General features: G+C 41.1%; 1 protein-coding gene across 1 annotated transcript in view; it reads left to right on the top strand.

The window, feature by feature from the left end:
- BRF1 (BRF1, RNA polymerase III transcription initiation factor subunit) overlaps positions 1-27,257 on the top strand; it is a 162,505-nt gene that overhangs the window by 8,234 nt on the left and 127,014 nt on the right. The window contains exon 3 of the mRNA XM_026088659.1: positions 24,253-24,426. Coding sequence (XP_025944444.1) covers positions 24,333-24,426 — 94 coding nt within the window. The 5' untranslated portion in view covers positions 24,253-24,332. The remainder of the gene's footprint in view (positions 1-24,252; positions 24,427-27,257) is intronic.

The following is a 27,257-nucleotide window of genomic DNA, read 5'->3' as shown; positions in this document are numbered from 1 at the left end:
TTGTCTCTTGTAGATCTGCCTTCTACAGCTTCTGCTAAACCAAAGCTGAGTCCTAGCCCTAAAGCTTGCATGTAAATTTCTTGCACAAGTGTCTCTTGACCTTCTTTGCTCTTCCTTTTTGATCAGAAAGTGCTCCAGAATTGATTTGCAGAACCACTCCCCCCTCTCAAATGTTCCTTGAGGAATTAACTCTTTTTGACAGTCAGCATGTAAAAATATTCCTCCTATTCTAAAATATAATATTRTGGGGAAAGACTGATAAGAAGAAATACAACATAAAAGTGGAAATTGGGAAGCTGTCACCAAGGTACACTGAGAAGCGTACTGCTAAGAGATGGCTGGAAGGAGCAGAGGAAGGAAAGCAGAAAAATTGTAAACTGGGATATTTAAATTTTATCTTTTTTGTATCTGAATGTTTTCATCAAATAACTTTTAATAGGAATGTTGTTTTCTGAACTTGWTTGTCCTTTCACATTTGTGATTGCTTTTGCCATAACAGTCCGATTGGGATACAAACACAGCAGCCTAAGGACATCAGAAAAGTTCCCCATGTGTTGGACCTCTGTGCTTCTTAGGCTTGCATGAGTCTCAGTAGCTACTGACTTTCCTCATCCTCTACCCTGATGCTAGCTCTGGTGAGCTGGAAAAGTACTGCCCACAGCTCAGATGCTGCAGTCCCCGGTAGCTGACCTTCAGAGTATCTCAGTAGTTTACACACAGGACATCTTGTGTTTGCTGGTATTGCCACTAGTCAGTGCAGGCTTGAAGAGACAGACAAAGAAACCATTCATTAAAAACAACAACAACAACAAACCACAGACAAAATACTAGCTCTTCGCTTCAGTTAGCATAGGATATTCCAAGAGTTTGGATAAAAGAAACAAATCAATGCATTTCCCTGCCTGCTTCTCTATTACTCTTGAGGACCTGCGGAGTTTCGTTCAGAGGCATCTGAGGGTGCTCCTGGTCTGTGCGTCCTGTTTGCAGCTTCTCCTCCAGCACGCGGATACTCTCTTCTTCCTCTCCTCCACCCTTTGAGGGTGACAGAGCACTGGAACAAGTTGCCCAGAGAGGTTGTGGAGTCTCCTTCTCTGGAGATATTCAAAACCCGCCTGGACACGATCCTGTGCAACGTGCTCTAGGTGACCCTGCTTGAGCAGGGGGGTTGGACTAGATGATCTTCAGAGGTCCCTTCCAACCTCAACCATTCTGTGATTCTCGGGTGACTGATGAGACCCTGTGCTCCATGATCTCCGGTTATCTTTGTTAAAAGACCAATCATCAGGTTCATCAGCTGATTGGGGACCACATTTTGGTTATGTGTTGGTGATTAATTCCTACTTGAATTCAGACTTGAAAAATTTTCTTGCCTTAAGTGTTGGCCAGCTTTGTTCGAATGTGCTTTGATAGGGAGTGATGAATGAAGTACATGTCTCAGAAATGCTTTCAGGGCTTTCTGTGCACTGGTTGTCCTCACGGTGTTTCTGATGCAGAGGATCCGTGATTCTTTAAGTCAAGAGATTAGGATCTGCTAGAGCTAACGTACTGGTAGAATTTTGCCACGAGGATGATTGCAACTTTGAGCACAACGTCTCACCCCGTTGAAATGTGTGAGTAAGCCAGGCTTTACTGTGCTTCCTTATTCTGTTCTTGTGTTTGCTTAGCCAGAAAAAGAAGAAAATAGAGAAGGACTTTTAAAACCTGTTGAAGGTATTGATTCAGTCTGAATGTGGACTCAGGCAGATCTCTCTGTTGTCTTTCTTTTCATTTTGAGATTGTGCTTAGAGCTGAAAACATAGAGGAAAAAAATTGCAATCTTAATTCAAATAAGTTAACAGATGATTTCTGTTATCTTAGATAATAGCAAACATTATTTGCACATTCAGCCACTTTGAACTGTCCTGATTGTGACCCTGAAGTTAAAGGTGTCTTTTGTGATTCTTTTGCCCTGGCTTCTCTCCTGTCTCTGCTCTGTCTCTTAGTTCATTATCTGGCTGCGGGTGAGAAAACTGTTGTGCCAGGGAAGCATAAGTCTTAGCTTCTTTTTCACAAGTGAATGTAGAAGTTGCTTCTAATAGTCTGCACGTTTGTGAAATTTCTGACTTGGATATTAAAGTTTTGGCCTCTTTTACCTTAGATTTTTTTCTCTGTTAGCTTTGACAATTTCTATTTCTATGTGACATAGAATAGAACAATATATATCACGTTTGTGGAATTCATTGACGGAGACTGATCTCCCTACAGCCTGGTGTAGGTAATTGGAACCTGTCATTCCTCTTGAGAGCAATCCTTTATGTAAAGACAGTTTAGCTAGCAGGCTAATGTTTTTTAAAACACTTGCTTTTTATAGTACCATTCATAATGAGATGAACTTGGATATTAATAGGTCTGACTATCCTCCTGCTTGCACACTGTGACAGAAAATAGGTAACTGCTCCTCTCCCCCTTTTTCCCCACTCCACTAATGTCTATAAACTTGTGCGCTGGTATTCTGCCTCTTGAAACAAGCTTCTGAAATAAACCATTTTGGCTCTGAAAGAGTGTTAGACAATGTAAAATATACTTCAGGTAGCATAGCTTTGGCTTTAGTTCTGTGTAGCTGCTGCTCTCTCACCTTTTTTTGATAATGAAAATATATATGCCATTCATATGATTTGCCTTAGTGTTTTCTTGCCAGTGAGTTGCTTCTCAGATTTTCCCTATCATTTAGGCTATATAGCCAAGCTGAATACAGTGCTTCTTTCTTGCATTATGTACAAAATTATTACTACTCTAAATCATAAAGCAATTTTTTTGAAGTCTAACAGAACTCCCATTAATGTAAGAGTCTCCTCTTTTTAGAGTGCTAGATGTGTGCTGTAATGTTGGCATGCGGTGAATGTTCTTGGAAGAAACAAAACTTAAAAGCATGGCTAAAACAGGGCTGGGAAACTGCTATATAGGACAGTAACTAAAAAGAATATCTGAAATGCAACTTATTTCTTGATGTGGTTATTCTAAGTAACATTGCTCTGCATGAGATGCCTTCTCATACAGCTTAGAGCTTTTGGGGCAGCTGTGGCTAGGAAGGAACACTTGTTCAAGATGATGCCTTCTGCTGTGTGGCATAGCACTGGTTTTGGAAACGTTTACAGCTGATTTTTGAAATGTTGGTGTCATTTTACAGGCATTATAGTTCAAAACRTGGGTGGGGAGGGGTGTTTCTTTTTAATGCTGTGTTCTCTGATAGCCCCTAATTCTATACTTTGTGCGTTGGAAATGTGTTGTTATTGTGCTTCACTAAATAAACTGGAGAACTTGTGACAGATGCCTTTGAGCATGTGCTTTTTTGCCTGCCATGATGGGCTCAAGTGTGGTACTGTACAACAGACTTTTGGGGGAGGCATCTGATGCTGTGTCCATCTCTGGGCCTCCAAGCCCATACCACAAAATGCTGTATATGGACGGCACGTCTTTTGCAAAAACTGCAACTACATATAGGAGACTTCGCTAGGTTTTCGTCCAGGTGAGGAAAAGACTGATCATTAATCAACTGGTGTCACCAGCCACCGCGAGGTGTGCTTGAAAATGCACCAGCAGGCTGATCTACATCAATCCCTTCTCCAACCCCCCCAACCCAGCCTGAACCAAAACAGCCATTCCCACGTGCATGTGTGTATTTTTAACGTGGAGAACTTCCGTGATAAGCTGGCCTTGTAGCAGGAGATGCTGAACGCAGGACGGCGGTGCGAGGTGCGCACACATTTACAACCCACGGTCCTGTTCCGTTCAGTCCCGCACAGCCAGAGCGAAGGAAGGTGTTTTCTGTTCTTTCGGCTTGGCTTGATCTTAGTGGGAAGCCTTTTAGAAATGTTGAGTTCGTTGACTGCTGCCGGCAGATGGATGCTCTCTGCTTGAGGTGCCGCCAGCCTTTCCGGCTTCGGTCCCCTGCCTGCCTCCTCCTCCTCCTCCTCCTCCCCGCGCACTCCCCGGAGCGTGCAGCCTGGGCCAAGCTAGTCAGAGCTTAAAAAGGAGCGAGGATGAAGAGGAAACGCGCCGCTCTAATAGCTTTTTTGTCGCTCGCTGTGTCTTTAGGGAGTACTTTCTCATTTCAGGATCCCCGAGGATTTTTTCAGCAGTGTGGTAGTGCATGTTCTGTGATATTTCGCTGGAACAGCAGAGAAAATACTTAATGCGGGAGAGCCAAAATGCTAATTCTGTTTATGCGCTAATCAATTCAGAATAGACAGAATACATGACATTCGGTTTGATTTTTTTTTTCAAGTGATTTTCGTAACCTAGGCTTGGCTGTTGCTAATTCTGAGGTGGCCTCTCAGCTGTATAAACTATGCAGCGAACCTTTAAACAAACAGTTCGTTAACTTGATGTGTTAAAACATTTGAATGAATTTCTGAATTTTACTAAATTGGCAGTTGCTGTGTCAAGAGCTTTCTCCACTTAAAAGCAGAAATCGGCTAACACTGCAGCTGAAGAGTTTTGTCCTTTTTTTAATAGGATCACAAAGTGTTACTGTTTACTGACATGAATTGCATGTATTTTAATTGAAAAGTTTCCAAATTATACATGACCAGAATTAAAGTCTGTTCTTCTACACAGATTCCTATGCCTTAATGTAGTGGATGTCTTAAATATTGTCACAGCTAAGATCACCAGGTGGTGCTGTTACACATTGTTTTAAACACTTTTTTAAAAATAAGTTTTAATCCTGAAAGAAAATGCCATTGTCATAGTTACTCAGTTGTAATTGCATGGGAGGAGCTGCGAGAAAGGGAATGTGTTCTCTGATCACTTCTTGCAGCAGAGCTTTTCTTGAAAATTGTGTTTTTGCTCTTTTGCTAAGTGTCCTGAGTGAAATGGTCCACACGTGGTTTTTACCTGTCTCCAGTCCAGAACTGGTATAGGGGAGAATCTAGGAGGCTGCGTGATGAGTGTGATGGACTATACCTAGGTTAGGGCTTAGGTGACTTCTTCTCGGGTGATGAGCTGGCTTGTGAAGTCCTATGTTACATGATAGGGGAAGATAACACACAAGTACTACATGTTTTAGCAAAGATGGAAGAAYGAAGTAATGTCCCCTCATAACTTGGAAATAACCTGTTTCTTGAAGGGCATTTAATTTAACTTTCCATGTTTTGCAAAGCAAGAACTGCAGCCTGCTGCAGAAGGAGGCTCCTTACCAAATGAAAAAAAAAAATTGGGCACATAATACGTGACTTTTTTAGTGTGTTCACTAAATTTAATGCTGTTCCCCTTATTTAGAAAAGCTTTAGATCATACATATAAAATAAAGTCATTTTTTCCCCTCTAAAGTTGTACAGTAATTAGAGTTACAAGGAAAGTTACTTGTTTCTTAAGCCTTTACATAAGTGGCTATTTTTAGATAAGCTCTGGAATGGGAAATCATATGTTTAAAGATGCAAGTCCTTCCTTAGGATGAAGGGTTTATTTTTAATTGTATTTTTGTACTCAAGTAATTGACTCATTTTGGACAGTATAGACAACTAATTACTAGTGGACAGACTCCAAGCCTAGAAAATGTCAACCATGTAGGTAAAAATGAGGGAAGGTTAAATAATTGGGGGAGAAAATGGATAATCCTCCTGAAAGTATTACTGTTACTATCACTTTACACACAATTTCGTATATGGAGAATGTAACACTTCAAAAATGAATTTTATTGTGTTTCATAAACATGGATTTTTTTTGCTTTGATTGCGTTTTAATAGAAATGATAAACCTCTATAAATAGAGGTAGAGATGGAAGTACAGGCTGGACTTCATGAACCCAAGCTCCAGTGGGGCTAAGAACTGCTGCCAGTGTAGCAAGGAGTTGGGCTGAGCATGCTTAAACCTGTTTTTGAGCTATGCTATTTAGACCTACCCCTGGACATCAGCAGGAGCTGATTGCTCGGCATTATTGTTTAGGATCCAAAATAAGAATTTAGAAGTCTGGCTTTAATCATGTCGGTTTGAAGCCTTTGTACTGTTATAACAAAGCTCTCCCAAGCAAGCACAACATAAACTAAGTGAAAAGGTAAGTGATTACTTAGCTATTCTAAAGTCCATTCAGAGTGCTTGTGGATTTTCAACCCAAAGAGGCTTTTCCTAAGCTGGAACGATAGAAAAATCAATCAAAGATGGATCTTTCTTCAAGGAAAAAAAAAAGTCATTAGCACTGGATACAACAAAACAAATGGCTAATTATATTCAAATACATTGTTCCCTAAGAAATATTATGCTGACAAGCCTATAAGTGATTTTTTTGATCAAATCATTTAGGGATGGGATTTTGAAAGAAAATGGTATATTTTTCCTTTACATGTTTTAAAGCCACTCAGTTGATTAGTAGGCTTTTGGATAGCATACTATGAAACATATAACGCTAACAAAGCAGTTTAGGATCATAGTTCCAGTATCTGGGAGTATACACAGAGCTGGGTTCCAGTACAAGAATAAGTATACATGGGAACATGTGTGTCTGTCACTCATTACACGTAAAAATGTATATGAATGCTATTTACATTGTACCCTGGATGTGCTAATTTGATTGCTTTTATAAGTCAGTATTCAGGGAAAGCATTCCATGCATTTTTATGGTAGGAATCATGAACCTGGTGTTGCTACAAAGGGGACTGTATAAGTTTCAGTCGCTTGCGCTTTGCTTTGTAGTCCATTTAAGATAAAATCCTGAGAATAGGTTGCCCTCCAGAAACTGGACATTAGGTCTGGGCTGAGGTTTTTGAAAGAAGTATAGAGCATACTGAACCTGAAGTTCACTTATTTCTTGTCCTTGCATAATTAATGTATAAGTTACAGCCATCTTCAGGGCTCTTCCCTTTTAGAAAGCATCCCATGGCCTTGCCTAAAAGGGATGTATGAACAGTGTGGAGTCACCAGCCACGCTCTCGTGGGGTATAGCAGGGATGCTAATCCTTAGCAGTCATTCTGTTACTTGCTTTTAGGATGTTGCAAAGCCACTTGATGTAGAAAGGCATTTCTGGTTCCTTTGGCCGTGTGTACACGTACATGCAAGCTCAGATGCACAGAAATCCTTTTCCATGGGAAAACCCACGCTTTTTAAATCAGTTTAGGAGATTGTTCTCTTTGCTCATAGAATATGCATGCTACAGGCTTTGAGGCAGTACAGACAGCTATAAACCTGTACTTCCAAACTCTTTGTAGCATCTTAGACAAGTCGGGGGCGTTGCGTGTTACTGCTGAGCTGCTCTCAAGGCTTGCTGCTGCTGAAAAGGAGGATCTGCTCCCCTTCCCAGCGCTGCACTTCCCTGCCTTGCTCTGGCTGTGGTGCTCCTCAGATCCTGTGTTGAATTTACTGAATTCAGTAATCCAGTAGAAAACTGCCCGCTGCTTCTGTTTTTTTCTGAGTTAGTGGCTCAGTACAAAATCTGAGGAGCAAGGGAGGGGCTGGACTGTGTGATGGGGGAGACGAAAGGGGGAATTGAGATTTTCCCTTTCAACCATCTCGGGGAACTTCATCCTCAGATATTTTACCTGATCTGTCATAAAAAGGGAACATAGATTTCTTCTAATCACTAAAAGATTAGAAAAACGCTCCTCCAAAATACAAATGGTTGAAAGTACAGCCCAGCTGCCCCTGTTGCACCTACTCTTCTGACCGTGGTTTTTCATTGCCTCTCTCTTATTTCTTACCCTAGGTCTGCTGTGGAGTGAAAAGGGGAAGAGCAGGCCTTACGTGAAAGAGCAGGAAGTCAGTAATAGCTCTTAGTATATCATTCCCTACTTTCTAACTACCAGCCTCCATTTTAAATGTGAGACGAATCCTCAGCATTTGCTAATCCAAATTCATCCTCATTTCTGAAGGTGAGCACAGCTATCTCCCTATCATCAGCAAATCAGCAATTGCAAATGAGGGAGTTTTAAAGGGGTTGCCTTATTATTCTGAGCCCCATGCAGCCTGCCAAATCCAAGCAGGTGTTATATTTGCTTACTTCCCTGGCCGTGAAAGCTCTGTGAGCTCAGGGAAATAGCTAGAAATAAAATTATTGAATGCCAGCTGAAATCCTCTAAGTGATTTCATAAGCTGTACTAATGTGGGTGAATAGCTTTGCAAGTACAGTCCCTTTCCTGAAAATATATTTCCAGAAAATTTCTGCTCTTAAAGGCTTCTTTCTTTGGGGGGTGTGTGTGTGTGTGTGTGAAGACGGAGGAATAGCCTGACATTTTTTTCAGGTGCATGAAATCTTTGTTTTTAAGCTCAAATACAAGGACAATAATTTATCAGCTTTCTTAGTGCTGTTATGGGAAAATGTGGATTCTGAGACTATTTAAAATCATCTCAAAGTTGATTTAGAGACTATGGTTCCTACCATGCACTAGGGAAAAAAAACGCTGCTTCTGGTGCAAGCTGAATTAGTCCTTGAGCATGTCARGAAAGAATACCACTTTTCAAGTGATTTTTGGAACAAATCCAGGGTGCTTGTGAGGTGACGTTTGTTGTCTGAGTGGTCTGTGTTATTCCAGCTGGCCCTATACTAAAAGTTAACTCTTGCTTGCTGCCAGCTTCTTTCTTGAGAGCAAATGGGTATCTATAGCTTTGGTCAAAATAAAGTTGTTGGACATCCTGTGGATCAAAAACATACTTCTGTCTCTTTCCATTCACACACCACAGTGAGTCTACCATGCATTGATGGCAGATGTCTACTAGTCTCCTCAAGGGTAGTTTGCACCCTGTTTCTAATCCTGGAAAACTGGGAATAAAAATAATGTTGTTTCTGAACTGGAAATAATAATGTGCGCCATTACAGTGGTGCTTCTAAAAGATGATGTAGCACATTTTCTTTTTGCCATTGACTAGACAATTCTCCTACTGTATGTGTGGGTAGTTTTATTTTCCCCCCAACTCTTTACTTCCCCCCCCCCAACTCTTTACTTTTTGATCTGACAAGTACAACAAATATTTCATTCCAAGATCATTGCAGTGTTTGATATCAGCTTTAAGAAGAAAAAGAAACTTGACGTTGATCGAGGTCTTTGACACAGGGAACTAAAGCTTTGAGATTGCTTTGGATTTCTGAGAAACATTGATTTGTCATGGCAGGAAAGTTAAGTTGTGGGTTTACACTGATGCTGAATATTAATAACCAAATATAATCATAAGAAAACTTCAGCAGAAGATAAAGATGAGCATAAAGGAGTGTAAGGGGTGATACAGAAACAAAAATCCAGTTCTTCAAAGAGTGTATTTGGAGTGATTTTTTTTTTTTCCCTCTGCATCTCATCTGCCAGCAGAAGTGATGGACTGCCATGTACCTGAGCAGTTGAATGTGGAGGATTGCATGTGTTTTTTCTCCTCTTCCAGAAGTATTTGCTCACTAATAAGCTAAGAAGAAGGATCCTTATGTCAGATACCCATTGCTGATTTAGTCTATGGAAAGGATAAAAGGGAGACAACATCAGCCAGTTGGAACAAAATGTTTTACTGAAGTTTTGGAGTGCTATGATTTCAAAACGATAACGGGCACAGTTACCAGAGACTAAAAACAGGATTGATTCAGAGACTTCAGAAATGTTTGGCTGTTACAGCAGAAGCTGAGTTCAGCTTCTCATCTATATGAGCATAGCTTTCAAGAGGTAGTTGAACACTGAAGCATATGTAACTAAAGCTGGATTAAACAAAGCAGGACCTATACTTCTTGCTATGTGATAGTGTAATGGAATGGTGATTTGACTACAAGAAATGCTCACATAAGTGTCCTGTAGATAACTTAGCTGCCAGGGCTCTTGACATATGGCTATAAGGTCATCTTGTGTAAAGCGAGGCAAAATTTCATCTGCCTCTCTGCTTTTCGTACGATTTTAGAGGAAAATACAAAAGGTAGGAAAGAGATGGAACCAAATTACAGTTGTTTTGTGGGGGAAAAGCCTGGTCCCTGAGATTGCTTAATACAGCAGTAGAATTTGAGTACAGTATAAATAGAATTTACGTTGTAGATTCTACCAATGCAATATGTTTGTTAGGTTCAGGATGATCCTGATGTTAAATGATTCCTTAGGGCAGCTTCCTTGATTGCAGCTCCACAAAGTCAAAGAGGACAACTGTAAAATCTCATTCTGATGTTTACAGCACCTGCCTAATTGAAACTCTGAGTGAGGCAGGTAATGTTTTATAACAGACCTTTAAAAAAAAAAAAAAATTTCCAGACAGTCACTAATCTGAAAAATGTTACAAAGTTGAGAGCTGTCTATGGTCAGGCTTGGTATTTATTAAATTCAGACAGATCATTCTCACAACTGTTGTAGGAACTCTTTTTGAGGTAGTTTGTAATCAGTGCTCTTCCGTGTGTTGAACATCAGTTTCTACTCTGTAGGAGCAGTGACAGTATCAGGGGAGAAGAAACCATGTCTCCTTTAATGACATCTCTTAGGTTGCTGTATAGTGATCGTCACATAAATCCACTGATTTCTGTTTAAATCTTTAGTTGGTATGTTCTCTGGTAGCTATTTTTCACCATGCCATATTACCTAGGGGAAAATGAATTAATAATGCATCCAGTCCTGGATATGTATGTTTAATGAATGATATCATATCCTATCTTGGAGTCATGCTGCACAGAAAAAAGCATTGTAATTGATCTTTGAGGTTTGGCACGTAAAGAACAGGAAAATGTAATTGTGCTTACCTGAAATTTTCTTTAACTAATAAGGATGAGCACACTGGATGTGAGTGGATAATCCGGAACAGCAAAGGAAGTTGATATCTAAAGATGTGATTATGGAGGAAAATTCCCATACTTTGCTACAAAAGCAAGTGTTGAGTTTATTATTCAAAGTGTCATTAATGCAATATGTAATTTTAGGAAAATAGAACGGAGTTGTGATTAGGGGAAATTTTTTAAGAGGTGGGAACTCGAGTGGGTGGATCTTTGCTCTGCGGGTTGGTTGGGTGCTCTGATTGGCATTGGGTCTGTATTATTCTGCTACCAAACTGCGCACAGGCTGAAATGCTGTTGTACTGAATCAACAGAGCTGGCTAGTTGGGGAGGAAAGGGGGGGAAAAAAATCTTTTTTTCTATGTTGTATATTGAGAATACAGGATAATTGTTATATAAAGTAGTTGCAAGTTTCTCTCTGAAGCTTTCCAGTTTTGCAAAAGCATGAGAATTTACTTGAACCCAGTAAATCATCTCACCCCATTTTTCTCCTTCTACAGGATCATTCGCTATCATGCATTCTTCTTGTGTTTTGCCCTTCCTCGATTCATATGCTCCAAGCAGTGGGGGTTTCCGCCGGTTCCCTTGGGAAACTATTATAAGGTCCAATGAGTTGTACTGTAAGGAAGTTCTTGTTAATACTGTGCTTACATTTTCCTTTAATTTCACATTATTAGTCCTGAGTCATGAGTTCATGCTTATATCTATTTATGGCTTAAACTTCCATTATCTTCCAGAAATCTGGTGATCTTCTGCTCCTTTCTTAACAATTAATGTTCTGTCATTGGATGAAGGCTAAAAGTTCAGTCTTTGGGTCCTTAACACCTCCCCTCTCCCCCCTGCCTCCCCCAGCTCTCCCTCTTTAATTCTAAGATGATTAAGGGTTCCTGAGGAGGAGAGCAAAGTCTAGCAAGAATTCTCCGCTCCCAGAAAAGTTGCTAATGACATCCCGTGTGTGAAGAGTAGGTTCATATAAATGGAAAAGATTACATATGTACAGATGGATAGCACTCAAATATGCCAAATATTTTCTAAGAGGGCCGTGTCAGCTTTGTAGAAACACATAGATGGCATTGTAATTTTAATTCTTTACTGGAACAGTCTGTAAATCTGACTTATATAAATGTTATTGTATAAAGAAATGCAAGGCTGTTGCTGAAATATGTGCATTTTCTTTTTGACCATAAATCTCCTTTCAACTCAAAGGTGAAGTAGATAGCGCAAGAGACGGGTTTGATAAATAACATCACAGATTCGCTTCATTGTTTAGCTGAGATTTGTGGCAACCTTCACTTATTTTTAGTTTAAGAAGGAAGGAAACATAAAAGTTGAGGCTGAAGCTCTGTCCGTAACTTGTTCCATTGTCTATGGGCAGTACGTAGATAAAATTATCCGGAGCAGTTGGAGCTCTGAACTTAATAGGCATTTTGTATTGGTAAAGAAGAGCAGTCCCCTCAAATCCGTCCTCCTCGTGTTACCTCTGGCTGGTGGACTTGGTTGTCAGGGACAAACTAAGGGCAGAGTTTCATTCTTTAGCTGCAGCCTGAATAAAGATTAATTGACGCTCTCTTTCCTGACTGCTAGGTTTCTTCTTACCCCTTCCATTTAAAGGAATAAAGTATTTGACCGCAGTTGTCAGCTTCATATAAAAATGCCTTAAATAAGTATGAACCTAATACAATCTCTCTTGCTTTTGTTACGGCTCTGTGCCTTTCCCAGCTTGATTTCACTTTTTCTCTCTTTCGGCTTCCATTTTTAGATTAGGTTTTATCTCTCATCCCTTTGATAGCTTTAATAACTGCCTCTTTTTCTCCTCCTCCGCCCCCCCAACTACTTCTCGCTGTCTTCATCCCTTTTCCCTTGAGGCCTTCTCACCACATTTCCACTTTTTGTGATGATTTAAGGAATTTGCCAATGAGTGGCTATTTATGAAGCTTTTACTCTGGGGATTACTGGGTCGTGGGTTCTCTGCGCCTATCAGCGAGGTGAAGGTCTGGATGGGGAGAAACTGCATCGTTAGAGTCGCACACAGAATTAGCGAGGGGGGAGAAAAAGACCCCTAAGCCCCAGAACCCAAGGCCTTTTTCAGTCCTGAAAAAAGCAGCAGCAACCTTAAGGCCAAGTACAGGTTGAGGAGCAATGTGGATATTCGTCTCTGTCAGTGAGGTCTTTCCTGCCTACACAGCTGGATGATGGAGAGTGGAAATAATTTACCGCTAACAGTTGTATTTTGGCAGAACAACTGCTGTGCAGAGGGGCAGGCTGAGCTCTAGGGGGGGAAAAATCGTTTTGCCTGTGTCTGAGGACAAGTAAAGTCTCAGACGCGTTGCAAAAGGTAGGTACGAAAAGGTGGCAAGGAAAGGAGGGAAGGCTCGCTGAGATACACAGGAGTCTGTTGGCAGAAAAAGGGAATGGACCGACTGGCTTTTACAGCAGGGAAACCGCTTTGCTGTAACAGTAACCATGAAGGTGGATTAAAGGGAAAGTGTTTTTTCTTTTTTTTTTTTTCTTTCTTGTCTTAATCAACCTCAGTATGCATGACCTTCGCCGGCGGTGACTGCAGCGCAGCTGAGAAGTGGTAATTGTTCAGCCGCGGTAACTCAATTGCTTTTGATCTTGTCTCCATCTCCTGGGCCTCAGTTGTGGTTCTGGCCAGGGAAAACCTTCAGCTCCCGCTTCCACCACGTCCCAGCGAAGCAGTGTCATTACGGCTGTTCTTACCTCTTTCCGTGGTGTCCACAGGACTCTGAAAAATAGCTCCTGCCAGGTTTCACTCTTCTTTACTTTGCAAAAGCTCTGATCTGCAGGGAAGTCACTGGAGTTTTCTGTCAGCAAGCGCATAGCATTGCACTGATTTATACGCTCTTTGAGTCCAAAAAGTTTTTCACTGCAGAAATGGATCCTTTTGTGTTTAGAATCTTCATTTTTGTTTTGCTTTAAAGATACTGATAGTTTTCACCAACAGGTGACTTACTGTATCCTTGATTCTTTTTTTTTTTTTTTTTTTTTCTTAGCTGAGTAGATTGGTCAGAGTTACTCATTAGCTAAGTGCTTTTTGCTTTGTATGTATAAAGCAAGTTCTGACCTTTCTAATGTTGCTAAAATTACTGTGTTTAAAACTTTGAAAAAGTAATCTTTTCAAAGCTGTCAGAATATGTCATGAGCAACCCCCCCCCCCCACTTGCAGTGGCGTAGAAATGACTAGATTTTGATAAAGTTAGTGTTTGAATCAGCAGTAATACTGTGTGACAGGAGAAATGTTTCACTTCTTGTTTTGACAAGAATAACAATTGGTAATTGATAAGTATGGGGAAAAAAAGTTTAAAACATATATAGATATAGAAAAATCTCTAAGAATAACTGTCATTAAAAAAAAAAAACACTATCCAAACAAAACAGAGGAAGATTAAAGCAAAGTCTAAATAATGGTGCTATCAGAAGAAAGTCTTGCATGCTCAATAGCTACCTCTGTGTTAAACTTCCTGGTATTTAAAATTTTTCTTTCTAATCCCCTTAACAGCAGACAGGTAAGGGCTACATCACATTATATTAATGATGCCTGTGTTCACAGTTGTTGCTAGTAGTGCAGCCTTTCAGCTGTTCCAACTCTGAAACAGGACAACTCTTAGGTGAGAAGAAAATTCAGTTGACAAAACTTTAGGAATTAAAAAAAAAMCCCTGTATTTTCTTGCTTTTGAAATTAATCTTAAACTACCTGAAGCATTTCAATATACAGACAACTAATGAACACGTTAGCATTTATTTAAGCTGTGATAAGTAAGGCTTTTATGTAAGCACCCTTGTCTGAGAAGAGCAGCGAGGGCTGGGAGCAGAGAAGCAGGAAGCAGCCGAGGTGGAGTGTGTGCTTTTCTCTTTGACCCATTTAGGCTGTAGTCTCACATTTGCCTTAAGTCGATCCACGTGTACGCTGCTGCTGACAGCATTTCTCCTCGCCCCAGCCACCTTCTGCCAGCATTAGTGTTTGGGAAGCTGTTTGAGTTGTATGAGGGAACTGGTCCAAATGAAAATTTAACTTTTTGTTGGGCTGATTTGCAGCAGAGCGAGTTCCCTTATCTGTATCAGCATGCGGCTGAGTAAATGTAGTGCTGGAGGTGGGAACACTGCTTTCAGCAACAGCTTGGGCTTTGGCTTGACTTAAAACAGTCGTGATACCATACCTTCAGATATTAGTAAATCAACAGACCAGCTTTTTGGGTTTTGTTTTTCCTTAATGTCAGCATTGGCTGTGGTTTTCCAACTCCTGATTGATGCCAGCAGTGAAGAGAAGTAATCTTTAGTAAAAATTTTATTAGCAAAAAGTTCTTTAGCTCTATTAAGAAAAGTAAGCAAGGATAAAAGCAGCAAGCCGCTGTCTAAGGATGATAGGGCACAGATTAGCAGTAGTTTGGGGGCAGCCCCATAATAAGCAGTTTGACTTCAGCTGTTGGCCATTGTTGAACTCGGGGTAGCGGTTAGGTGGCTAATGGGAAWGCAATTGCAGAAGCACCACCGGCGCAGGCAGCAGCATTTCAGGAACTGAATGCAAAGAATCAGAGGAACCACTTACTATGCCAAGTATATGCCTATAGAATTGTAAGGCAAATTAATTCAAATGGCCAGTTGCAATATTTAAAAGAGTCTGTCCATGTGGGAGTGATATGTTATAATTGGAAAATGGCAAAAAGCGTTTGAGGAGGCAGGTGGGGGAAGTTACGTGGGCACTTTGCAGGCCTGTTTTGACATTAGTGCAATCCAAGGACTTGCAACAAATTTTGAGCAAATGAATACTTAAAGAAGTACAGATAAGTTCTGGGAGAGAGATGTCAACAGAAGATTTTCTAGGTGAAAGAAAAGTAGTTTAGTATCGAATATTTAAAAAGTGCTTGGGGTGGTGACCACAAGCAGGACTCTTCCTTGCAGTCATTAATATTAGAGATTCATGCGGGTTATTTTTAGCTGAATGAATGAACGTTTGACATGCAATGGAAGGGCTTTAGCAGGAGAAGGAGTGAGGCTCACCTGGTAATGGGGCGTTCCCTTGGGAGGTGCAGTGGATGGGTTTGGTTGCTGTCAGCAGGCAAGGACATTGAATACAGGTCTGCGCTCTGGGATAGGCTAGTTTTGGCCCTAAGAAGATAAAGTGGGGGCATCAAGCCTTCAGTAAACAGGTCTGGATTAAGTCTCTTTTTTGTTTCCCGGTGTTATTTTTAAGGTGGATCAGCTCACCGGTTTGATTTTCTGCGCAATGCCACAAACAGTAGTGCCGGCACGGCTGGTGGAATGTCCCAGGGGAGGGGAAAGGCCAGGAGCTGTTTTACACTGCCGAGCAGACCGCAGCAGCCTGTCTTTGGGCGGCCTCCAAAGCAGGTCTGCCGGGCGACCTAGGCAAAAGGATGCCTCTGTCGGAGTGGGGCCGAGTGCGCTCGCTCGCTGCCGGCGGCTTGGCCCGGTGCCTGGCACACGGCGCATGGGGGAACCGCAGCTCTGGGGACCCTCGGCACAGCCACGGTTCGACGGTGGGGATTTGGGGGTTAGGCTGAAGTTGGGCAGAGCGTGGGAATGAGGCCAGCATCTGTTAACTACTTTCCTTATAGGCAATTAGGTGTTGCTGGGGATAATTCTTAGCTATCCTTAATAAAATAAAAGGTGGTTATTATGCCAGGTCAGCACTGCTGTGATGCCCTACTATGTTATTCCCATTACTGTTCATTGGGTTATAATACTGTTATATTACTGTTATAATACTGTTCATTATAAGCTCACAGAGATAAAGCTGCTTCTCACTTACGGTATCGTGTGTGTTGCTGGAAATACACAGTCAATGCTCAGGTTTCCTTCCTTCCTCCCCTGACATTATTTGGTCTTTAAATGGTTTCTTGTCTTTGATCATGGGACTCTGATGCTGATTAGGCTTCTGGGACCAGCCTTCATGCGCGAAGCTGTACTGATGTTCCCGCACTGTCCCTGTTGTGGGTTGGTTTGTTTGTTTTGCTTATTTGTAATACAAATAACCTAGATGGAAGCGTGGCATGGAGCAAAGAGCAGGAAATTCATTCAATTCAAGTCGCTTTGAGCTGCGACTTGCTGGAACTGAAAGATAGGACAAAGCACCAGGGATGCCCACGCATAAAGATGGCTATAAAAGCTGTTCTGTCGGTGAGCTTCCTCAAAGAGAGAAAATAAAAGGAATGAAAAACCAAACACAGAATAAAATCTGCACATAAAATTCAGTCAATAAAATAATTCATATTCTGCCAATGAATTCCCAAGTAMACATCATCCAAAACATTTCCTTTAATAGGATATAGTGTTTGTTACCATAACTTTGCGGGAAGGATTAGTGCTGTTAACACGACTCCTTTGCTCGATTCAGCTACTGTTAGTTCCCAGTGGCCCTGGAGCAAATTGCAGAAGGGGGGAAAATCTGTATGCCCCGATTTCAATGATGCATTTTTAGCATTGCGATAACTGTTCATGTAAGCTCTGGCTGTGTACTATTTCCTCGGAAACTTAGGCTTCATACTGAAATGTGCTACTTGGAAATAGCAGCGTTGCTAATGGTCTTTGTCTGTGGGAAGAGCTGCAGATGAGCCAGCAGAAGCCAGGTGAGACTAATATAGAGCTATAGCTGCTTGACATTGCTGACTTTCAAGCAATCCAAAAAAAGGTATGATTCCTCTTGAATGGTGGGAAAGAACAAGATGTTTCTGTAGTAACCAGGCTATAAAAAAAGAAAATTGCTTGTAAAGAATGGGCCTGATTTCCCCCTTTTTTCTATTTTGCTTCTATAATAATGTAAGCTGCAGTTTTGCTATCAACTGCCTCTTGTGTAAGCACTTAATATTACCAAATTTTTACTTCAAATCTATTTTTGTGACAGTGATTTCTAGCTCACACATGTTGTTTTGTAATAACCACCATTTTCTCCATTAAAAAGGATGGGAATTTTCTGAAATAAAATGATAGTAGAATTCAGTTGTCCTATCTGAACTTGTCAATTCAAGTCTTACATGCCAGTCCAAAGCATTGAGCTTGGCATCAGTTGGGAAGATGATAGTGTTTTATTTCAGCATGCTGGGAATAGTTTGATGGAAACACTTCTTTAGCAGACTTGGAACTGAAAACTGAAATACAGAAAAGGGCCTTTTGTTTCTAGGTGCAGATTCAGATTCAGGAGCGTGATAAACTTTGCTGCTTGGTAGCCTGGGAACTTGATTTTGTGTTGCTAGCAGAAGTACAAGCTCGCGTGTTTTGTGTGTGCCCTTGAGAAATAAAGAGGATTGCCTGGTATGTATTTCACAAAATTTCTGTAGTTTCTATTTTTTTTTCTCTCTTTTAACAGAAAATATTTTTGCCATTTTATAATGGTGGGAGGGAGGGGATTTTAATATCCTTGCTGAAGTAGTTGCTTTGGAAGAACACCATTCCCAGTCCTCTTCCCAAAGATACTAGGTCGCCACTTTAATGCCATCACTAAATTGCAAGGGGAGCATGAAGTGTAAGCTTTGACCTTAAAGACTGTATTTCTTTTGGTAGGAAAATCACAGCATCTGTCAAAGACCTGTAAGACCCAAGAAAGGAAACTATTATTACAAGCTGCCAGTATGAAAAGGCTGCATCTACTGAGGGACAATTTTTTTTTTTAAACCCCTGTTGTTTATTTTCCTTACATATTCTACTCTTGCTTAGCAGTTCAGAAATAAATAAGTTGCTAAAACACTGCCAGGGTGGATGTGATATGTGGTGGCTCTTTTTCTGCCTGTTCCACATGATGCTATTCTTTCATATTATTCTGTATTGCTCAAAGGAGTAATACAGCTCAAGTTATAATATGCCATTGCCCGAAGGACAAAGCAGGTTTAATTTGCATTACTGTTTTCTGGCCAAGGAGCTGTGGATCACAGATCTTGAGATCATAGTTGCAGATTGTTAATGGATAATCTCCCCGAACCTTCCCCCCAGCCCCAATCATTCTGCTGGATAAAATGGATGAGAGAGTCAGGAATTTGTTGTCTTGAGTTTTGCTTTATAACCCAGAGCAAGACGTGGCTTAAATGTCTGGCAGTTCTTTTCTTTTCCATCCAGTAGAGCAGATCAGTGCGTTTGAGTTCCCAACACTGCAATGTAATCTGGTGAATACTGGGTTGAGCAGATTGCTAATAAATTGCATTGTAACGATGGATATTCCTGCTGTTTTGGCTGAGATCTTAAGGCATGTTGCATTCTTGCAGATAGCTTGACCGGCTAACTGCACACTGGGACCATATGGTCAAACTGGCAGAATGGGCATCAGCCAGCAGTTCGAGCTGATTGAAACTGTGCTGGTAGTCTAGAACAAACCATAAAGAAAATCGGGAGATAAACAGCAAATGGAAGGTTATAAAATGCCACCCAGCTTGCAAGGAGCAGTGGGAGTAGAAGTGCTTTCAAAGGCTGATAGACATAATGGAGCATTGTAGGTCTGCTGGAGGGGATTGCTTATCTTCTGAACCCTGTAGCTTGCAGCTGCTCTTCAGTTCCTCCCCAAGTTGACCATCTTGCTGGAGGAGCAGTGGCTGATGTAAGAGATACCCAAAAGCTTAGCAGGCTTGTGGGTACCATTGCGCAGGTATAAGGGCTTTTAGTGTGGAGGACTGGCAGTGCGAAATGGGTATTTGATCTCCGTCTTTGTCGATGGTAGCTGGAACAGTGGATAGAGAATTTATTTTGGAAATTATTTTCATATGTCCAAGTTCTGTGCATATGAGCATCTGCTTTTCAGATGCGAACAGATTAAATTGCTGTATTTATAATTAAATAAAATATTACAGAGACACATTTTTCAGTTCTGGAAATGTCAAGTTGATGAGACTGGCAGAAAAGCCTGGAATCACAAAGCTATATTCTTTTAGTTGTCACCTGACTGGGATGAGGACAATTTAGCTGGTAACATTTTTTATTTTTTTTTCTGCCGTTACCTTTTGAATGGAGATGCTTCTTGAATCTGTGAAAGAACCTGAAGGAATACAGATGTTTCATGTTCCCTATGTAGAAATCTAAAAACCTGGTTGCTATTGCTAACTTTTCCTACCGATTTGTTATGTTACATAAGATACCAGAAAGTAGGTGTGTTTGTCACATCAAATTCAAGAGAAAAAAGTCTTTTGATCTTTCTTTAATAAATAGGAGATTGGGTGCAGAACAAAAATATTTATTTTAAATGATGCTATAAGCAGTAGATTTCTGCCTCTATTGTAAGAAATGAGGGCGAAAGCAAATTAATTTTTGAGACAATACACCATTTCTAAGATTCTTCTTCCTGTCCTATGTCGAGTGAAGCTATTCGTTTTGAGGATCAGTGACAGTATCATAATCGTCTTATTTTCACGTGAATTGTATGATTGACATGATACCACAAAGCAGCTCGAGGGAGCACTAGCACTCYGAAATAAAGCCTTCATTGGTCTGCTGAAGGTTGAGTAAAACGTTCAATGAAACAGCATTTCCAAAGTGGACTAATACCATTTTGTGCTCTCAGAACTCTTTTGATATTTKTCTGTAGACAATGACTGGCCACCTCTGAAGTAACTGCATTTTTAAATATTGATGCTGGATGAAAAGCTCAGCTATAAAAGCATATATTACTTAAAAGCATACTGTTTACCTAGGATGGATTATGATGAATTATGTTTCTACATTTGAAGATTAGAAAAGGTTAGGTATGCAGAGAATACTAACAGTAACTTGGGAATGGGACCGGCTCGGTGGGAAAGATTGCTTATGAAGGAACCTAATAACCTAATTTAAAATATCTTCCTCAGTGTTCCCCCCTCCTCCCCCTGCCAGATGTTCTTTGTTTCCTAAATGCTCTCCGAGGTGTGGAGCCTTGTATGAGAACGTGAGAAAGAAGGCCTCCTTCTAGGGATAGCCCTGGAGGCTGCTGGAGGAGAAATTTGCATATGCTTGCCCTGTTCTCACTCTCTTTTTATTTTCTGGAGGGAGGGAGAGGAGGAGGTATGGTCTTTTAATGTCTAAGGCAGACAGTGGTCATGGGCTGTGGTCATGAGAGTGGGAGGAAGGAGGGGGAAGAGCCTGCCTTACTTGCTTTTCCCCCATCAGCAGCAGCTCCTCCAGCAGAGCCTGTTTGGAGTCCTGTTGCCTGCCCCCACCTCCATCCTTGAGGTTTGGAGCACGAGGCAGGAGACGATACCAAGGTTTATTTCTCTTCCCTGTTGTTCTTCCTTGTGGCGTCACTACAACACATGTGGCTGTCACTGATGAACAGGTGACAGCTCTCGTCCCTGTCCTTGCCTTAGCCCTCAACCATTGCTTCCTCTGCGTGTTTCTGGCACAGGGCTGCTTCCTGGAAGTTTTGGGAGCAGAAACCTTGGTTTGGAGCCCATCCTTCCTTCCTCAGGCCCAGGACCCACATGAGCTGCTGCTGTGCTGATGGTGTGGCAGGCTACCTTATCACCTCTTTTTGCTTGATGACCTGCAGCATCCTGGTCCCACTATCCTGTCAGGCTGGGCTGGCCCCATATACCAGTTCCCCCAGTAGTCCAAGAAGCATCCAGGAGTGCATGCAACTCTTCTTGACATGGGAGCCACTGCTCTTTCTATGTTTTTACAGAAGCTTTACTTGTAAATATTGTCTGCATTGTGCTTTTAAAACTTTTGAAATCTCTGCTTGGTGTCAGCAGACTTTGTGACTCTGAGGACAATGAATTGGACTGGCTTATTTAGGAGGGATACTGCTGTCACTGTTGCAGTATTTCTGCTCTGGATCTCCCTGAAGCCAGGGAGAGAGGTGTATAGGCATGGTTGTGTCTCTGTCTGATGGTACATCTACATGTAATGCATATAATTTCTACAGATGGCAGTTCTTTATGTCTTCATCTTGATAACCATGCCTGACAATATATGACCAGAATGGAGAATACCACCAATCAAAGGCATTTTTGATGTAAGTGCCTTCAGTAGCCTCCTTGGAGGTCATGAACCTCAGGCTGATGCTTTTTGTATAAAAGGGGAGCTTCCCCTTGCCTGTCTCTCCCAGGAGCTTCTGCTTTTTGCCCCATATGACAGTGGGTTGCTTCTGATGGGCCTCTTGGAGCTGCACATCTGTTCTGTTGGCCCAGAATACTGGGCTAGATAGATCCAGTATGGCTGTTCTAAAAAAAACAAGCTCAGAGAACAGAAATCTCTGGTAGAGCCAGACCAGAGTTGGCTTTAGGTATAGGCAACTGTAACAAGGAGAGCAGCAAAATCAGCTTCAGTGTCCTGAAAGGCAGAAATGTTCCCCGTGTGCTGGGAGCTCTTCACTCGCTCGACACACTGCTGTGTAGCAGCCTGTGACAGCCTCTGGCAGACACAGGCTCTGTGCTTAAAGTGCAGGGCAGGGCAGCATGATGGGCAACGTGTCCCATCCTCATGGCACTCGCTAGCTGCACCGCACCTGTCTTGGCTTCTGCACCACTCTGGGATGCTCTCAGGCATGGTAAGGACCTGCGAAGCTTTGGGCATGTTCACACCTCTCTGTTTTTCCCTGTGTGGAAAGCAAGAGGTGGACTGAAGATGGGGGTCTCAATCCCAGAATGGGCCACAGGGAGACCTGGAATCACCTGTGCCACCTGCAGCCCCAGCTCTGCCCATGCGTTGCTGCTGGACCAGGCCCTGCATCCAGTGCTGCCGTGTGCCTTGCTGGTTGAGTCTTCAGAGAGATCAGGTTGGGAGGATGGAAATAGGGACCTTTAGGGATAGCAAGAAGCTGCTTTCCTTAGCCACACTGATATGATCCATACTGGCCTCTGTTGTGGACTTGCTCAGGGAAGGTGGTGATCAGGAAAGCCTCTCTGCTGTTGTGCAAAACTGAATTTTAATACTCAAGGGTAAGTGAATTTTTACTGCCTGTAGATGAGAAGAAATTGATTATTTCTTAAAGGCTTAAGAGGCTTGAGCCAGCTTTAGAATACAGGAGGCTTGGGCAGGAAGTTTTGGAGTGTGAAATAAAATTGAGGGGAGAGAGTGCAAATTAGTATCTTCATTTTGGAAAAATACAGCAGTTGTGTTTGAGACTSTTAAGACTAATGAGCACCTGTCCAGTGCCTGCTGATGTTAGTGGAATAACTATTGACTTAATGGGTTTTGGATTATTCTTGAGTAGCTTATTGTCCTGACACTTCTTGTGGAAGGTGAAACACATCCTTCCTCTGTCRTTAATTCCTCATTTGGATGTGTTATACTTGATTGTCCAAAAGTGACCTTAGGGAGGTCTTGTTAGTGAGCATATTAATTACCGTTTGTGCAGAAAGGAGAAGCTACAGCTTTGTAGCTTCTATTTGGCCAGAGTTTTACTGGTCCTGGTTGGGTTTCTGGAGTTGCATTTTATTAAAGCTGAGGTTAGAGTGTTGCTGGCTGAAGGTTGTTCAGAGGTTAAACACTGTAGCATGTTGTTCATGATGACTGTGTAGGAATTTGCATAAAATAAAGTACAGTCTTTATATGTACTGGTGTTCTGGTAAATATTTTGCGGTCACCACTGTTTGTAAGAAACGATGGCTAAGCTACATGGAAAGCTTTATGCCCACTTCAGCAAAGCTGCTTGTAACATCTCTGAACAGAAATAGATGAGTGTTTCCCGTAAAAACACACACTGGAAACATCTGTCCAGCACATTGAATTAAAGGATTTTTCTTGATGTACTGTCTGACCCCTTGTGTTGAGGAACTTCAGTACTTTGTTTTCCTCCTGACTTCCCCCATCTTTCTCTCAAGCTGTCTTTTCGACAGACTTTTCCGTAGCTGGAGTTGTGAGAATGGGCTGGACGTTGCTTTCAGCATCTGTCTTAGCAGCTGTACCGCTTCCTGCTATGAATCATCTGGAGTACTTTTCTTTTTAGGGTGAAGGCACATTTGCTTTCCTGAAGCCGCAAACTAATCTCCGCAGTCTGGCAGCCRAGCCTTAAATGAAACCTCTGCTGTGAGAGTGTTCAAAGGAAGGAATTGCTTCCCTATCAGCGGYGATCACAAAGAAGCCCCGAAAACGGCTCCTTTCCTTACGGGCTGAGTTTGTGGTTAGAGGCACTGCAAACTTCACAGGTTCTCGGAGCGTTGCAGCAAAATGTCTAATTTGTTTGCACCTTAGCGTCAAACATGCCATGATCTGACGTTTTCAGAAATTCATCTCTACAGCTAACCAAGAGCTAATTTTCAAWGTATCTTCAGCAGGGGAAGAAGGGTCTTTTGCCTGAGAGGTCTTGACTGTGTTTTGACCCCTCTCTTGGGCCGAAGTGTGCACCTTCATTTTCCAGGGCTCAGGGATTGCGTCTGTTTGAGTACTGGGAGTCCAAAATGAGTCCTAGATGACTATTTTTTCTTTTTGTCCTGAGGATCTGAGGATTTATAGCTCCCAGAAACTTGACTGAATATTAGATTCTAACTTATGTATTTCACATAGACACGAAAACCAAAACTCCCCCTTCAGTTTTGTCTTAAAAAAAAAAAAAAAAAGACAGAAAAAAACCCTCAAAGCACGTTAATTGCCAAGTCGTTAAGCGTTCKTTCTTTCTTGTTAATTTTTCTAGGGAAACGTCAGATTCATCACTTGGGAAACCAGCTTCAACTCAATCAGCATTGTCTGGATACCGCCTTTAATTTTTTCAAGATGGCTGTGAGCAAGCACCTAACCCGGGGGAGAAAGATGACCCATGTAATTGCTGCGTGTCTCTACCTGGTGTGTAGGACAGAAGGAACTCCTCGTATCCTTTCACATGTGTGCAACATGAGAGTTGGACCCCTAGATAAAACACCTTAACTGTTTGATTGGGGGGGGAGAGGCACTGTTCCTGCAGTGGCAATAATAAAAAAATAATTACTTTTAGTAAGTCAACTATTTAGTTTGACTGTTTTTCTAAATTTGAAAAGGTAAGTGTTTAGGATGTAATTTCATAACTGCTGATTTTGCATAATGAAGTGAGTGGGAATTTTTCCTGTGTTCAAGTAAAATTTTTCCCTTTCTAAATGTACAGTACTTAGTGTTACTTACAAGGATCTATTAATTCCACTCCGCCTCCCCTCAGTAGGTCTTAATTTCTTGTTGGTAATTTCTTTAAAGTCTTAATTTCTTTCTGGTAAAAAAAAATTGTACTCTTCCTGCTCTTTGCTAGGGATTTTTTTTTTTTTTTAAACACCAAAAATTAACCCGAAGCCTCCTGTGCTGTCTGCGTTAAAGAACAGATCTGAGTTCCACTAGGCCTTCCATCAAGGCCTTCCATGAATTTCCTTCTTTTAATTCTTGTGGGAAGGGCAGTATCATTACCATTTTGGTTTTGGGGAAAAAGATATTTAAGAAATTACATAATTTTAAGAAATTACATAAATTTGCTCAAAGATCATCCAGGAAATCAGTGACTGAACATCAAACTGCACRCAGGTTTAAGTTGCCAGTGAGTACTCCTTGCTGTAGCCCATCCTTATTTTTGTATTATAGAACTTTATTAACATCCCTGTAAGCTTTAGATACTGATGGACATCCGAATTTATTTGTTTTATGTTTATATTTTTATTTATGTTGTGTTTCAATTACTGGAATTTGGTTTTAGTATCACAAACCCAAGATAACGCAACCAATTACTTGTGTATTGCATTAGTTCTCCTCCTCCTCTTTAAAGCAATATGTGTGCATCACCAGTATCTTATTTGATCTGATTTTTTTTTTTTAAAGTTTATTTCATTTCATTCTATATTTCTTTTAGCAGTTGGACAGCTCAAGTTTCTTCACTGATCTGAGATTTTTTTTTTTTTAGTTTCAGAAACTATATTCGGAATCTTAAAATTGGTGCTTTGTGATAATGTTGCTGTCATTATATTTGCATGTTAAAAARGCGTTTTTGCAGGAATAATGGAATTATAAAAGGAAGGCTTTACTATTAAACTTTTTTTTTTCTAATGCGAAATCTTTTTGTAAACTTTGAACAGTGTAAGTCTCTATCATTACTGTAAAGACAATATTGAATTACAGGCGTTGCCAATATTTTTTTATGCTCATGTCATTTTTTTAGAAGTAATTTATTTGCAGTCATTATTTAACATTACGGAATGATAACCTAGCCATAATATGCAAATCCACTTTTCCCCACTGGTAGTGATAAAAAGTATTTGAAGCAATATAGCTGTAATAGGCAAGTAGGTATATTGTAGTGCAGCAGCCATCTGTGTAGCAAGTGTGGCCAACCCTTCGGCAAACCCCCAAAGTCCTTTGCTTGTTTTACACATCCTTCTTTGAAGTGTTTCGGCGTGTATCTCTGTTATGTGCAACATGTACTGGCCTGGTTGACACTTTATAAGTATCTGAATTTATTTTCCCACTTTTTTTCTTCTCCTTAAATGGAGAACACTTCCTGTGTGATATTTCACATATAAAATACTAGGAGTATGGTATGAATAAGACTGTGAAGATGGTCTCTGTCATCTATATTAATATCACAAAGTACTTCATCTTCTCTTGTGTGGTTACTTTGCCATCTGGGAATCGGGAAGTGGTAGTGCGTGACTGTATGGCTCATTTTTGTTAGTGTTGATTTTTAAATCTGTTAAATAAACTTCGTTTTGTAGTTGGCATTAAGAATTCAGCTGCATTGAAAATCTCTAAAGATAGGAGCTTTTTACTTTGGGAGAGTGAGTTCAGGTTATGGTGGATGTGTTGTGGCTGTGCTTTGCAAAGCCATTAGTGTTTTTTAGTATTTCAGGTCCAGTGTGCTTTAAAACAAAACAACCCCCCCTCCAACCCCCCCCCCCCCCAAAAAAAAACCCCAAACTGTGGATTCTGAACATTGAATTATTACTTCCTCTTCTGGTATCTTGCCCTTTCATTAGAAATTTGGAAAACTGAGAGCCACAGGTGTGTATTGCTGACTTCTGAAATTAAAACACACTCAAGTCTCCGTAGGCTAATTATGCTGATCATTATTGGTGTGTTATATTTGTTTCCAGCCTAGCACTATACAAATGGGCAATAGGAGGCAGCCTTACTCCCAAAGCCTGTGATCCAGAGAGAGCAAGAGCTCCTGTAAAGGATGGCAAAGTGACAGGAGGCTTTAGCAAGAGTGAAGTTGCACATTCAGGACAATGATAAGCTTTCCAGCTGGTTTTGGTCTTCTGGAGAAACCAGTCGAGAATGGCATGCAGAGAGGAGAGAGATGCYGTACAAAGTGTGTTGGTATTTGTAACATTTTTAGATTTATATAATACYGCTAAGCAGTAGATTTAGAGAGTTTAAAGTGTTCATTGTTGCAATAGAACTTTTATGAAGAAATTATTTGGGAGGAATTTAGAAAAGGAAGTTAAGACTTTGAAGATCAGAGCATATATTTTAGAAGAAAGAGATATGGAAGAAGATTCAAAGGGCAGCATGTTCAGAAGGCAGAGGCAGTGCCTTGGTTTTGGGCTGCCCAAATGAATCAGTGGAGTGACGTGGGAGTCACAGAGGGTAGAGAGGTTAGATAGGAACAGATGAGTCTTTAAAACAGAAGACAGCATTTTTCTTAAAAAATATTATGGTGGAAGGAGCAAAGCTGTGGCCTGGGGATGT

This window comes from Apteryx rowi, unplaced genomic scaffold, assembly GCF_003343035.1.
Source record: "Apteryx rowi isolate R43461 unplaced genomic scaffold, aptRow1 scaffold_78, whole genome shotgun sequence".
NCBI lineage: Eukaryota > Metazoa > Chordata > Aves > Apterygiformes > Apterygidae > Apteryx > Apteryx rowi.
The sequence above is the reverse complement of the archived record's forward strand: the minus strand, read 5'-3'. Positions and strand labels throughout refer to the sequence as shown.